Source organism: Pongo pygmaeus, chromosome X (assembly GCF_028885625.2).
Source record: "Pongo pygmaeus isolate AG05252 chromosome X, NHGRI_mPonPyg2-v2.0_pri, whole genome shotgun sequence".
Taxonomy (NCBI): Eukaryota; Metazoa; Chordata; class Mammalia; order Primates; family Hominidae; genus Pongo; species Pongo pygmaeus.
Genome location: NC_072396.2, coordinates 17,171,581 through 17,186,774, shown reverse-complemented (window position 1 = coordinate 17,186,774; position 15,194 = coordinate 17,171,581). Strand labels below are relative to the sequence as shown.

Sequence of the window (15,194 nt, the reverse complement as noted above, 5' to 3'; positions counted from 1 at the left end):
GCAACCTCTGCCTCCCAAGTTCAAGCGATTCTTCTACCCAGCCTGACAAACATGGCGAAACTCTGTCTCTGTTTAAAAAAATAATAGGCCGGGCGCGGTGGCTCACGCCTGTAATCCCAGCATTTTGGGAGGCCGAAGCGGGTGGATCACGAGGTCAGGAGATGGAGACCATCCTGGCCAACATGGTAAAACCCTGTCTCTACTAAAAATACAAAGAAATTAGCTGGGCGTGGTGGTGCACACTTGTAATCCCAGCTACTCAGGAGGCTGAGGCAGGAGAATCGCTTGAACCAGGGAGTCAGAGGTTGCAGTGAGCCGAGATCACACCACTGTACTCCAGCCTGGCGATAGAGTGAGACCCTGTCTCAAAATAATAATAATAGTAATACAAAGATTAGCCAGGCGTGGTGGTACATGTCTGTAATCCCAGCTACTTGGGAAGCTGAGACATGAGAATTGCTTGGATCCAGGAGGCGGAGGTTGCAGTGAGCTGAGATCGCGCCACTGCACCCCAGCCTGGTTGACAGCGAAACTCTGTCTCAAAAAAAAAAAAAAAAAAAAAATTGAAAAAAAAGTATTGTGATATCAATTTGCTTTTTTCCTTAAAATTAATTTTCTAGACCACAGTTATGTACCTTAGAATGGATAAATAAATTAGGATATAAAAGGTTTCTGATTAAATTTGTAAGTTAATCAACCTTTTTTCCTGTGGACATCTAACAGCAGGAATAAATGATAGTTCCCTTAATAGGGGAAAGGTTCAATTCTTACAAGGTGGCTTTAGAAACATACTACTCTCAGTCCATGCCCTGAAGTGACAATAGAGATCTACAGAGGTGTCTAGTAGTTAAAGTGGGTACTCCTCTTGTGATGAAGTCTGCACCTGTCTTTTATGACAGTGCATTGTGCACGTAGCTTATGGCACACACAGGCTTTTTCCCTCACTTTCACCACGTTGCCTTATGGGTTAGCTGTGGCCTTGCTTTGTCATCTACTGTGTAATTATGGCTTTAATCAAGATGAGAATCAAGTAAAAGTTTCTTATCGCAGTTCCAGAGTCCAGGATACTGATGCTTTGAAGTAAAATGCTGTTTGTTTTTAAAATTTCTGTTTTCATGTCTTTTTTATGTGGCATATGTTGAGTTTGGAAAAGCTACATATTGAAGACAGAATTTCAGTAGATTAAAAAAAAAACCACAATAGAATACTATAAATAGAATTTTCTGATGCATTTTCTTGGATATAATTGAATTGTTAATATCTCCACCAAAAAGGAGATGGTGATAGAATATGGCTTAGAAATACATCTTTTACCAGCTTTTTAACAAAAATATGTCCATCTTTGAAAAATCTACTGGAAGCAAAGTTTTGATTTTTCCATTGCCTTTTTAATCCTAGGTGAAGTCTTCGTCTTAAATGATGGTGGAGAAGTTGATTTAGACCTTGGAAATTATGAAAGATTTTTGGATATTAATCTTTATAAAGACAACAATATCACCACGGGGAAGATATATCAGCATGTGATCAATAAAGAGAGGCGTGGTGATTACCTGGGGAAAACAGTGCAAGGTATTATATTCCACAGACATTATGGAGCCCTGTGTGCTGAATATCTTTGTGCTGCTCAAAAGTAGAACTGAAGGCCAGGCATGGTGGCTCACGCCTGTAATCCCAGCACTTTGGGAGGCCGAGGCCAGTGGATCACCTGAGGTCAGGAGTTCGAGACCAGCCTGACCAACATGGTGAAACCCCATCTCTGCTAAAAATACAAAAATTAGCCGGGCATGATGGCGCATGCCTGTAATCCCAGCTATTCGGGAGGCTGAGGCAGGAGAATCGCTTGAACCCAGGAGGCAGAGATTGCAGTGAGCCGAGATCGTGCCACTGCACTCCAGCCTGGGCGACAGAGTGAGACTCCATCTTAAAAAAAACAAAAAACAAAACCAAAAAAACCAAGTAGAACTGAAAATGTCACAGTCCCTGCGCTCTACAACTTGTAATTCTTTTAAAATTGTTGCGTTTTTTTCTTTTCATTTTCCAAAAATACGTCAGGGTAACTTGCCAGGTGACTTTCAGGTGGTTGGGGAGGCCTAAAGCACATTCTTTTCTTATGAGCATGGAATAAACTTTTGTATTAATACTTCTTTCTACAGTTGTCCCTCACATTACTGATGCTGTCCAGGAGTGGGTTATGAATCAAGCCAAGGTGCCGGTGGATGGTAATAAGGAAGAGCCCCAAATATGCGTTATTGAGGCAAGCATAGAACTTTCTTTATAAAATTATATCCTGCTGGGTCTTTGAGCATCTGATCTTCATTTATTTGACAAATACTTACACATGCCCTCCTGAGTGCTGGACACTGGGCTAGGAGGTGGGGTCACAGCAAGAAACAACATAGATGGCTTCTATCTTTGTGGTCACAAGTGAGTGGGCAAGATTGGCATTAGACAATCACACATACTCCTGGGTGGACGTGCAGTGATCTGCTTGTGGAGACTGATCAGCTGCTGAAAAAGTCAATGTGAGGGCCTCTTCTGTGCCCGGGCCTGGGATGGGCACAGTCTCTGCCCTTGGGGAGCTTGCAGACAACCCTGTCTACACACAACAGACTGCATTCTAGTGCATGCTATTTGAAAAGTATTTCCGAAGTGCTTTGGAAGTGTAAAGAGACACTGGGTTAGGGAAGTCAGATGGTAGAGGTGATAAGTGATTAGTATCAGCTGTTTAAAGAAAGAAGCCTAGTGGCTGCGCGAGGTGGCTCATGCCTGCAATTCTGGCATTTTCAGATGCCAGGGTGGGAGGATTGCTTGAGCCCATGAGTTTGAGACAGCCTGGGCAACATGGCGAAAACCCGTCTCTACAGAAACTACAAAGATTAGCTAGGCATGGTGGTACGCACCTGTAGTCCCAGCTACTTGAAAAGCTGAGATGGGGGATCTTTTGAGCCCGGGAGGTTGAGGCTGCAGAGAGCCGTGATTGCACCAGCACTTCAGCCTGGGTGATGGAGCCAGACCCTGTCTTAATTAAAAAAAAAAAAAAAAAGTAGTATTTGAACTTGCCACTTGTTTACTTCCTTCACTTTGTTCCTTTCCTCTCCACGTGCAGAATGACAATAACATCCATATCCTCCTCTAAATGTCAGTTGGCTTAATTGCCCGGCGAAAGAGCAGAATAATGACCAATTTGGTTCTTAGAGTCAGGTTGCCTCAGTTCGTATTTCTGCAGTGACCCCTGAGCCATGTATATAGCTCAGTGATTAAGAGTCTGGAGGCAAACTGTCTGGGTTTGTAGCCTAGCAAGGTCAGTTATGGGGAGGAAGGGGTGACCTTGGGCACGTTTGCTCAACCTCACTGTGCCTCTTTAACTCATTTAACTCGTTTGTAACTCATTGTTTTGAAGATTAAATAAGTCTCTACACTTAGTGCTTGGAATGGTGTCACAGATATAGTAAGTGCTTAAAAATTATTAGCTAGTATTAAGATGCCTGTATGACTTTTGGAAAATTCTCACAGTTTCAACATCCTCATTTGTAATAATGTGGTAATAATATAATATTGTAATAATAAGATAATAACAGGATTGTTTGGGGATTAAATGCAATGTATCAGAGCACTTTGCAATGTCTGGCATTTAGAAAGTGCTCAGTAAACATAAGTTAGCTATTATTATTGTCATCAATGTGTTAGCAGATATGATATGTAGAAGATCCATTTTGTTAATAGTAGAACTGATAAAGTTACTGGTTATTTATTTTTTATAGATAGGGTCTCGCTATGTTGCCTCGGGCTGGAGTGCAGTAGCTATCCACAGGTGCGATCAAAGCCCACTGTAGCCTCAAACTTCTGGGCTCAACCAATCATCTTGCCTCAGCCTCCCAAGTAGCTGGGACTACAGGTGTACCACCACTATGCCTGGCAAATTTTTAATTTTATTTCTTATTCTACCCTTGAATTGACTTGTTTGCCTTCACAATGATTAATTTAGCACTTAATATGTACTAGCCCTGATGATAGCTGCTAGGGATGTGAGGTTGAGTGTGATCTGACTCCTGCTCTCCAGGAGCTCATTGGCTGGATTTTAAATTTCATGGAAACAGGGAAACTGACAAACAGAACCCCTCCTCCGTTATAACCCTGATGTTTATATTTGCTTATTGGATACTAGTGGTCAACCATCCTCTTTGGTTGATTGTAAGTTGTGTTCAACAGTTGTGTCTGTGCACCATTTAAGCTTTTGAAGAAGGACTGCCAAAGCTGATTTTTAGTTTTAATCATAGAGGAGCTGTTGAAATGTCTTCAAAGCCATTTTTATGAGTGAGACCTCAACTTCTCAGACCAGTGGAGCTGACAGGTTTTATTTATATCAGTACAAGTTATCTTGGCATGAACCTGAAATAATTTATGCTTGTCTTAAAGGAATAACAGGTTTCTTTCTTTCTTCTTGTTTATTTTCCAAAAAAGAAGACTCAGCCAAGTGTGGTGGTGCAGGTCTGTAGTCCCAGCTACTTGGGAGGCTGAGGCGGGAGGATCACTTATACCCAGGAGTTGGAGGCCGCAGTGAGCCATGATCTCACCACTGCACTCCAGCCTGGGTGGCAGAGCGAGACCCTGTCTCTAAAAAAAATTAAAAAAGGGCCGGGCGTGGTGGCTCACGCCTGTAATCCCAGCACTTTGGGAGGCTGAGGCAGGTGGATCACGAGGTCAGGTGATCGAGACCATCCTGGCTAACACGGTGAAACCCCGTCTCTACTAAAAATACAAAAAATTAGCTGGGCGTGGTGGCGGGCGCCTATAGTCCCAGCTACTGGGGAGGCTGAGGCAGGAGAATGGCGTGAACCCGGGAGGCGGAGCTTGCAGTGAGCCGAGATTGCACCACTGCATTCCGGCCTGGATGACAGAGTGAGACTCCATCTAAAAAAAAATAAAATAAAATAAAAACAAATAAATAAATAAATAAAAATAAAAAAAGAAAAAAAAAAGACTCATTAAAGACAAAGGCAAAAACAACTTTGCACATCTCATAAATTTGCTGCTGCTTCCATTTCAGCATAAAGTATTGTTATGGGTGATATTTTCCCTTTTATTTGGGGCAACAGTTAACTTCAAATTATTCCAATAGTAATATTGAAGGTTTCTGAACACGATAATGATGGTGACCTAGAGGTATGGTAATGGGAACTTCTGAATTAGCAGAGAGAATGTAGTACCACTGCTGACCACGTGAGGGCAGAAGCGGATAATGTTTAAAGTTGGCCTCCTTTTCGCATTCACTATTATTGACCCCCCAGAGAATCCCCATCAAAACACAGGATGGAAGCATACGGTTTAGTTTAAGTGCAGACCTCTGTTTTTCCTTAGAAAAAATAAATAATTTTCAAAAATTAGATTTTGGTGCCTTGTATTTAGTGGATACTTACACTCACTTCACCCCTGCCAAGTTCCTAATTGCATGTGATGTTTTCATTTCGTTGTTGTTGTTGTTGTTTTTTAGAGAGACAGTGTCTTACTCTGTTCCCTAGGCTGGAGTGCAGTGGTATGATCATGAGTCACTGCAGCCTGGACTTCTCCAGGCTCAAGTGATCCTCCCACCTCAGCCTCCTGAGTGGCTGGGACCATAGGCGCCGTGCCACCATGCCCAGCTACTTTTTATGCTTTTGTGGAGGCAAGGTCTCACTTTGTTGCCCGTGCTGGTCTCAAACTCCTGCGCTCAAGTGATACACCTGCCTCCCAAAGTGTTGGGATTACAGGCATGAGCCACTGCACCCAGCCCTGGCTTTGGTTCTGCTGTAATTTTGGTAACAGGTACTAGAACACTGTTCCTTAGGGCTTATATTGAATTTCAGGACCTTTCTGTCCTGGCCTGACTACTAAACTAAACCTCCAGTGCTGCATGCAGGGTACTGGGCTCATGCCCTCATGGGGCTTACAGTCTAGTGGGATAGAGAGCCAGGAAACAAAGACGGAAATGAAATAGAGGCAACTTGTGCTGAGTTCCTAGGATGGGTACAGTGCTGTGACAAGGGCTAGTGGGATGTAGGCTGCTTTAGGTGGGGGGTCAGAGTCCGCCCTCCAAGGAGGATGCATCTCTCTTGGACTGGAGGATAAAGAGAGGTTGCTGTAGATGAAGAAGGAGGGTAGGAGGGCTTAAGGAGCAGGAAGGAAGAGCATGGAGTACCCAAGAGGCCAGCGGGGAGGGGACCAGATGGCATTGGAGACTCAGTGCAAGGGCCAGGTCCTGAGAGCCTTTTGTTGGCTGCATTAAGGAGATTTGATGCTAGTTTTTTGTTTTTTGTTTTTGTTTTTGTTTTTGTTTTTTTGAGACGGAGTCTCGCTCTGTCGCCCAGGCTGGAGTGCAATGGCGTGATCTCGACTCACCGCAACCTCTGCGGGTTCAAGCGATTCTCCTGCCTCAGCCTCCCAAGTAGCTGGGACTACAGGTGTGCACCACCACGTCCAGCTAATTTTTGTATTTTTAGTAGAGACAGGGTTTCACCACGTTGGCCAGGATGGTCTCGATCCCCTTACCTGTGATCCACCCGCCTCGGTCTCCCAAAGTGCTGGGATTACAAGCGTGAGCCACTGCGCCCGGCCTCATTGTTAGTTTTAATGAAGCAGTGGGCTACTGAAGAGTATACACGTGGAGAAATCTTTTATGAAGTTTTATTTTTTATTTTTATATTTTTTCAGAGAAACGGTCTCGCTCTGTCATCTAGGCTAGAATGCAGTGGCATGATCACGACTCACTGCAGCCTTGACCTCCTGGGCTCAAGTGATCCTCCTGCCTTGGCCTCCCAAAGCGCTGGGATCATAAGTGTGAGCCGCCACACCCAGCCACAATTTAGTGATTTTGAACGTATTTATAAACCTCTGTGTAACCATCAAACTTTAGTTCTCATGCTCGGTTTATTAAGAACTCTTTTTATTAGCTTGTGTACTGTGGGAGATGTGTGGTCATTTGTGTCTTTTTTTTGTTTGTTTTCCATTCCCAGCTGGGAGGCACCATTGGAGACATCGAAGGAATGCCGTTTGTGGAAGCATTTAGACAATTCCAGTTTAAGGCGAAAAGAGAGAATTTCTGTAATATCCACGTTAGCCTTGTCCCACAGGTGGGCTTTCCAGATAAGTATGTGGACAGCAACTTTGATAAGTTTTCCTATAATATTCTATGTGTCCTGCATTTGAAAGTGGGGCACCATTAATCATCCATAGGAGCTAGTGTCCAGTGTGCTGACGGGACCCCATTTTTTTTCAGCTCAGTGCTACCGGAGAACAAAAAACCAAACCCACCCAAAACAGCGTCCGCGCGCTGAGGGGGTTAGGCCTGTCTCCAGATCTGGTGAGTTGAGGACAGTGGGTAAGTCTATCCTGAAGGTCTCTGGGAGCAGGCCCTTCACTTCTTTTTTTTTTTTTTTTAATTTGAGACTGAGTCGTGCTCTGTCACCCAGGCTGGAGTGCAGTGGTGCAGTCTTGGCTCACTGCAACCTCTGCCTCCCGGGTTCAAGCGATTCTCCTGTCTCAGCCTCCAGAGTATCTGGACTACAGGCATATGCCACCACACCTGGATAATTTTGGTATTTTTAGTAGAGACAGAGTTTTGTCATGTTGGCTAGGCTGGTCTTGAATTCCTGACCTCAGGTGATCCGCCCGCCTCGGCCTCCCAGAGTGCTTGGGATTACAGCCAAGAGCCACTATGCCTGGCTGCCCTTCACTTCTTTATCTTTATCATCATCTAAGTCCTTTCTCATTCTCAAACGGCTCCTGTGACAATGAGGATTTTCTATCTGGGAGCCGGAAAAGGCTTATTCCCTTAGCCTCAAGTGTTGCTTCAATTTGTTCTTCCCTAGGCTCTCATTTGATGGGCCACATTGATAGTTGGGCAAGTGTGATGTCCTGTCATTTATATGATTCCTGGATTCTTTAGAATGAAGGTGAAACCTTGGGATTTTCCTGTGACCCTGCTATCAATGATAACCCTATGATGGGTTATCACTGCTCTTTTTTTCTTTTTGAGACGGGGTCTGGCTCTGTCGCCCAGGCTGGAGTGCAGTGGTGTGATATTGGCTCACTGCAACCTCTGCCTCCTGGGCTGAAGTGATTCTCCCACCTCAGCCTCTTGAGTAGCTGATACTAGAGGTGCATGCTACCACAGCACACTAATTTTTGTGTGTGGTGTGTGTGTGTGTGTGTTTGTAGAGACAGGGTTTTGCTATGTTACCCAGGCTGGTCTCGCACTCCTGGGTTCAACCAATCCTCCTGCCTTGGCCTCCTAAAGTGCTGCGATTGCATCACGCCCAGCCCACTGCTCTTATTTTTAGTCTAAACAGTGATGTGTCCTTATAGCAGGTGATCCAGTCATCACCAGTAGTCTCTGTCAGAGGTTGACAAATAACAGCCCACAACTTGCGTGCCTGTTTTTGTAAATAAAGTTTTGTTGGCATTGCAGTCACACCCATTCATTTACATATTGTCTGTAGCTGCTTTCACACTGCACCTCGATTGAGGATCAGGACAGTGACTGTGTGACCTGCAAACCTAAAATATTTCCCATTTGGCCCTTTTGAGAAAAAGTTTATTAACCCCGATCTAGCTCTTTTCTTGTAGTTAATGAAGCAACACTTGTGAGCCTGGACTCTGTTCACTAGAGACGTCTCGATGTTTCGAGTTCTTACTGATACACTTATGCTGAATTTGATTATACTTATATTAGTGCTCAGACCAATTTCTAATAGTCCAGTAGAATGTCCAAAGTGAACAAGTACATACTTGGCCAAGTTTCTTGTAAAAAGAAATGAATGTGGCATCCTGCTGAAAGTGAATCCTGTTTGCTGAAGCATAACTGGCTTTGACAGATTGTCTGCCGAAGTTCAACGCCCATTGAGATGGCCGTGAAGGAGAAGATTTCTATGTTTTGTCACGTGAACCCTGAACAGGTTGGTGCTGCTCTTTAGATTTTATTGTCTGGCAGGCACTTCTGCTGATGCCAGTGTTCTGTGCCTCTTCAATGATCATATTACTTTTCACGGCATTTATGCAAGCACTGGGGAACCCTGATCCAACCATGATTCCCTAACCCTTAAGTGAGATAGGATGCATGTTTCTTTGCATGATCACTCAACTTATGTCACAAAACCAGGGTGGGCTTTATTTCTTTTCTTGAGACAGAGTGTCACTCTGTCACCCAGGCTGGAGTGCAGTGGCACAATCTCAGCTCACTGCAACCTCTGCCTCCCAGGTTCAAGCAATTCTCTTATTTTAGCCTCCTAAGCAGCTGAGATTACAGGTGCCTGCCACCACGCCTGGCAAATTTTTTTGTATTTTTAGTAGAGATGGGGTTTCGCCATGTTGGCCAGGCTGGTCTCGAACTCCTGACCTCAGATGATCCACCCGCCTTGGCCTCCCATAGTGCTGGGATTACAGGCGTGAGCCACCGTGCCCAGTACCAGGGTGGGCGTTTAACCCACAGTCAAACCTCTAGAGAGAGAACCACATGAAGCCTTCTTATCATCTCTTTATCTTGTGTTTCCTTCTGTAACACTTACTGCTTTCACTCATTTCTCCTCTCTACCTGTGGCAGCTTAAGTCACCCCAAACACACGAGCACGTTGACATTCGCACTAGCTCTTCTGACTCCATCAGTGGGCTCAGTTGACTTCATTGGTACAGAAACTGTACTGTGATTTGGGCTTAGGTTCTCTGCTCTGTAGGGCTTTCCACCTTGGTATTCTGATAATTCGCTTTTCTTTTTTCTTTCCTTCTCTTATCTCTGTCTCTTGATTCCAATAAGGCTTGGGTATAAGGGATTGGAGTTGCCTATAGTTTAAAGAGAGTGATATAAATGGCGCTCAGGAAAAGGGTGAGGTTTGGCAGAAATCTTTTCTTCAGATTATAACTCTGGGTTCTCTGAAGTCTAAAAACGATCAAATTGAATTTTGGCATCTTGGAAAATAGTCTGATGGAGAGCCCCCTGCCTGATGCCTCAGAGTCATTGCCGAAGTCTGAACTACTTTGAAAAATGTGTTGGCAGATTGAAGGGACACTTCTGCATCTGTATGTTGGTATGTTGTCATGCCATTTTGTTTGCGTCCAATCTTTTTTTTTTTTTTTTTTTTTTGAGACAGAGTTTCACTATTGTCACCCAGGCTGGAATGCAGTGGTGCACTCTCGGCTCAGTGCAACCTGTGCCTCCTGGGTTCAAGCGATTCTCCTGCCTCAGCCTCCTGAGTAGCTGGGATTATAGGTGTGTGTCACCATGCCTGGCTAATTTTTGTATTTTTAGTAGAGATGGGGTTTCACCATGTTGGCCAGGCTGGTCTTGAACTCCTGACCTCAGATGATCCGCCTGCCTCAGCCTCCAAAAGTGCTGGAATTACAGGCGTGAGCCACCACACCTGACCTGTCCAATCGTTCTGTGTACACTTCTTTTTTTTTTTGAGATAGAGTCTTGCTCTGTCGCCCAGGCTGGTATGCAATGGTGCGATCTCGACTCACTGCAACCTCTGCCTCCTGGGTTCCAATGATTCTCCTGCGTCAGCCTCTTGAATTGCTGGGATTATAGGTGCATGTCGCCACGCCCAGCTAATTTTTGTATTTTTAATACAGGTAGGGTTTCACATGTTGGTCAGGCTAGTCTCGAACTCCTGACTTCAGGTGATCTGCCCGCCTCGGCCTCCCATAGTGCTGGGATTAGTTTTCTAATTAAATGAAGCTAACCTTGTGCAAATTCTGATGCTAGCTTTGGTTGCTGAGTTTTTGTGTGTGCGTGCGTGTGTGTGTGTGTGTGTGTTATATCAGTGTAAATAAACTGCCAGTCTCTGCTGAATTTTGTCTCATTCTTATGGTGGCATATTTGAGTAGATCCATCTAAGTATGGTGATTTCTCATCATCACTTAGGTCATATGTATCCATGATGTTTCTTCCACATACCGAGTTCCTGTGCTTTTGGAGGAACAAGGCATTGTGAAATATTTTAAGGAGAGATTGCATCTGCCCGTTGGTGATTCTGCAAGTAATTTGCTTTTTAAGTGGAGAAATATGGCTGACAGGTAAGCGAAAGGAATTACTTGTATAATCTTTAATAATTTTTGAGTTTGGGGGTAGAATTAAGACCTACTTGAAAGGGTAAGCATGTGTATTTGACATTTTGCATGTGCACATTTTGGTCTGGATACGTCTAAAGATGGAGCATACTGTTACGGTGCTTTGCTGTATTATTTGAAGATTTCTGGAGCCTTTGATTTTGTTATACATAAACCAAAGTGAATTAAAGGAATTCGAATTCTGGAAGGAATGTTTTTTTAACTCTGGAAGGATTTTGATTTATTTGACTTATTTACTAGTTCATTTTTTAGTTTCTGAATATTTTAAATGTTTTTTTTTTTTTTCTTTTTTGAGAGTCTCGCTCTGTCACCCAGGCTGGAGTGCAGTGGCACGATCTTGGCTCACTGCAACCTCCACCTCCTGGGCTCAAGTCATCCTCCCACTTCAGCCTCCTGAGTAGCTGAGACTAGAGGCACATACCACCACACCCGGCTAATATATGTATATTTTTTTTGTAGAGACGGGATTTTTCTGTGTTACCCACGCTGGTCTTGAACTCCTGGGCTCAAGCGATCTGCCCACCTTGGCCTCCCAAAGTGCTGGGATTATAGGCATGAGCCACCATGCCTGGCCTTAAACAGTTTTAAACATCGCAGGTTTTTTGTTTTGTTTTGCTTGTTTTTAAGATTTGGCTAACTTTTCCTAAAGAAAATCATTTTGGATGGGAACTTTTGGCTATGCTAATTTTTGTTTCATCCTGCATTCATTAACTGTTCAGCATAATTATTAAAACTCCTGATGGATTCTAACTTTCAGACAACCATATTATTTTAAGCAAAGTTTCTCTAATTTGAAGTTATATGAAAATTAAGCTGTATGCAGTGGCACTTACCTGTAGTCTCAGCTACTTGGGAGGCTGAGGTGAGAGGATCACTTGAGCCCAGGAGTTGGAGGCCAGCCTGAGCAACATAGCGAGACCCTGTATCTTAAAAAAAAAAAAGGGAAATTAAGTCCCTATCACTTGTTTTCTTTTTTTTTTTTGAGATGGAGTATCACTGTGTTGCCCAGGCTGGAGTGCAGTGGTGCGATCTCAGCTCACTACAACCTCTCCCTCCCGGGTTCACGCCATTCTCTTGCCTCAGCCTCCTGAGTAGCTGGGATTACAGGCGCCCGCCACCATGCCCAGCTAATTTTTTGTATTTTTAGTAGAGACGGGGTTTCACCATGTTTGCCAGGCTGGTCTCGAACTTCTGACCTCACGCGATTCACCTGCCTAGGCCTCCCAAAGTGCTGGGATTACAGGTGTGAGCCACCGTGCCCGGCCCTGTTTTCTTTTACTAAATGTAGTTGAGATGGGACTTCTTGGGCAGCTTAGGTGAGCGCCAGTAGGTGCAGCTGTTACATGTGTAGGTTCTGGACTCAGATCCTGGCTTCTTCTCTTACCAGGTGTGTGAGTTTGGGTGATTACTTAACCTCTCTAGGCTTGTTTTCCCTTCTGTATGTAATAAGGGGATACCAGTGCCTACCTAGTGGCAATTGTGAGAGGAAACCTTAAAGACTTAACATTGAGTCACGTACTATAATAAGTATCGGTTGCTGATGTTGGTAACCATAATTAAAATGATGGTGACAAAATTACTGACCCTTGGTAGATGACTAATCAGATTGAGGCTCTCTTGCTCTTTCATTTACAATTTTAAAAAATGCTTTAGATTTTCTGGGGCAAGTGGAATCAGGAAGGAAGAGCAGTTTCTGAGCTTAGATTCTCTGAAACCCTTGCTCTCTAGAGTGCTTAAAGTGCCAGTCATTTCATAGGAATTTTCTAAGTAGCCTGGGGCTGATACACTTTAAGCACTAGAAGTTTTAATATTTTAACTCTTTTTATTGGAAATAGCTCTAAATTATACTCTATGCATTTGTGCTTTTTTTTTTTCTTTTTCTTTTCTTTTCTTTTTTTTTTTTTGACACAGGGTGTTGCTCTGTTGCCCAGGCTGGAGTGCAGTGGTGCAATCTCAGCTCACTGCAGCCTCGATCTCCTGGGCTCAAGCGATCCTCCCGCCTCAGCATCCCCAGTAGCTGGGACCACAGGTGCGCTCCACCACGCCCAACTAATTTTTGTATTTTTAGTAGAGACGGGGTTTTGCCATCTTGCTCAAGTGATCTTCCTGCCTCGGCCTCCCAGAGTGTTGGGATTACAGGAATGAGCCATGTGCCTGGCGCTTCTGTGCTTTTTAAAGCCACATGTTTGGTCTTTGTATTAGCTTCCTGGAGGCTGCCATAACAATGACCACTAACTGGGCAGCTTAAAAAAACACAACAGGAATTTATTCTCTCACAGTCCTGGAGGTCAGAAGTGCAAAATCAATGCATCCACAGGGTTGGTTCCTTCTAGAAGCTCTGCAGGAGATTCTCTGCCACACCCCTTCTCTTGGCTTCTGGTGGCTGCCAGCAATCAGTGGTGTTCCTTGGCTTGTGGCCGCATCACTCCAATCGTGTCCTCCATCTTTTATTTCCTTTTTTTTTTTTTTGAGACGGAGTTTCACTCTGTCACCCAGGCTGGAGTGCAGTGGTGCAACCAGGGCTTAATGCAACCTTGAACTTCTGGGCTCAAGTGATCCTCCTGCCTCAGCCTCCCAGGTAGCTGGGACTATAGGTGCATGCCACCATGCTTGGCTAATTTTTGTGTTTTTTATAGAGACAGGGTTTCACCATGTTGCCCAGCCTGGTCTCAAACTCCTGAGCTCAAGCAATCCACCTGCTTTAGCCTCCTAATGTGTTGGGATTAAAGGCATGAGCCACCATGCCCAGCCTTTGGCCTCCGGGCCTCCATCTTCACATTACCTTCTCACTTGTGTCTTCTTCCCTTCTCTTCTTTTGTAAGGATGCTTGTCATTGGATGTAAGGCAGGCCCTTACATCCTGTTGCCCAGGATGATCTCATCTGGAGAGCCTTACTTATGTCTGCAAAGACCCTTTTTCCAAACAAGGTCACATTCACAGGTTTTGGGGACAAATTTCTTTGGGGGGCCACCATTCAACTCACTACAGCCTTTTTTATTTTTAATTTTTATGGGTACATAGTAGGTGTATATATTTGTGGGGTACATGAGATATTTGGTACAGGCATATAATGCGTTATAATCACATCATGGTAAATGGAGTATCCATCACCTCAAGCCTTTATCCTTTCTTTGTGATATAAACAATCCAAGTATACTCTTTTATTTATTTAAGAATGCACAATAAATTGTTGACAATTTTCAAGCAAGGAGATATTGTGCATGGGTGCCTCTGTAGCACTGGGCCTCCCTCTGCATCACATTGGTGGTGACATTGTTAATTGATGCAGAGTGTCCATTCTTTAGCTTTGGTCCTCTCAGTATAGCCTGTAGAGAGGTGCAAGGAGCCAAATGGAGGCCAAAGGAACAGCCTCTATCATGGAGGCCCAGTGCTGCTCAGAGGCCAGGGGTCCCTGATTAAACAGGGACAGCTTGCCTGGGACCCGAAGTCAAGGTGGGCACAATTCTCCACCTCCTCCACTTCATTGTCTTTTTTTTTTTTTTTTTTTTGAGACAGAGTCTCGTTGTGTCGCCCAGGCTGGAGTGCAGTGGCGCGATCTCGGCTCACTGCAAGCTCTGCCTCCTGGGTTCATGCCATTCTCCTGCCTCAGCCTCCCGAGTAGCTGGGACTACAGGTGCCCGCCACCATGCCCTGCTAATTTTTTTTTTGTATTTTTTTAGTAGAGATGGGGTTTCACCGTGTTAGCCAGGACAATCTTGATCTCCTGACCTCATGATCCGCCCACCTTGGCCTCCCAAATTGCTGGGATTACAGGCATGAGCCACCACACCCGGCCCTCTTCATCTCTCTTGAGACCCGACTCTTGGGGGTGGCCCTGCAAAGAGGACTCCCCTCCCCCTCCCACAGCAGCTTGAAGTAGTATCAGATGCTTGCCTCACATTCGGTGATGGCTGATGGCTGACTGGGGCACATGAGGGAGACCTTGGTTGCTCTCGGAAGTACAGGTCCAAGGGGGAATGAGAGCTCCCTGGTAGGTGTGACCCAGTGGACTCACCTGTACCACTTGCTGCCCAGTGACTCCTCCCCTGGGAAGACCAGCTGTGAGTGAGCCGAAGGAGGAACCTGTGATACTGACC

The 15,194-nt window shown here is 44.6% G+C and overlaps 1 protein-coding gene across 6 annotated transcripts in view; it reads left to right on the top strand.

Moving 5' to 3' along the window:
- Positions 1-15,194, top strand: part of CTPS2 (CTP synthase 2) — a 122,124-nt gene that overhangs the window by 12,416 nt on the left and 94,514 nt on the right. For all 6 annotated transcript variants that reach the window (XM_054472120.2, XM_054472119.2, XM_054472122.2 and 3 more), the window contains exons 3-8: positions 1,399-1,569; positions 2,154-2,254; positions 6,990-7,106; positions 7,253-7,336; positions 8,850-8,930; positions 10,892-11,043. In XM_054472120.2, coding sequence (XP_054328095.1) covers positions 1,399-1,569; positions 2,154-2,254; positions 6,990-7,106; positions 7,253-7,336; positions 8,850-8,930; positions 10,892-11,043 — 706 coding nt within the window. The remainder of the gene's footprint in view (positions 1-1,398; positions 1,570-2,153; positions 2,255-6,989; positions 7,107-7,252; positions 7,337-8,849; positions 8,931-10,891; positions 11,044-15,194) is intronic.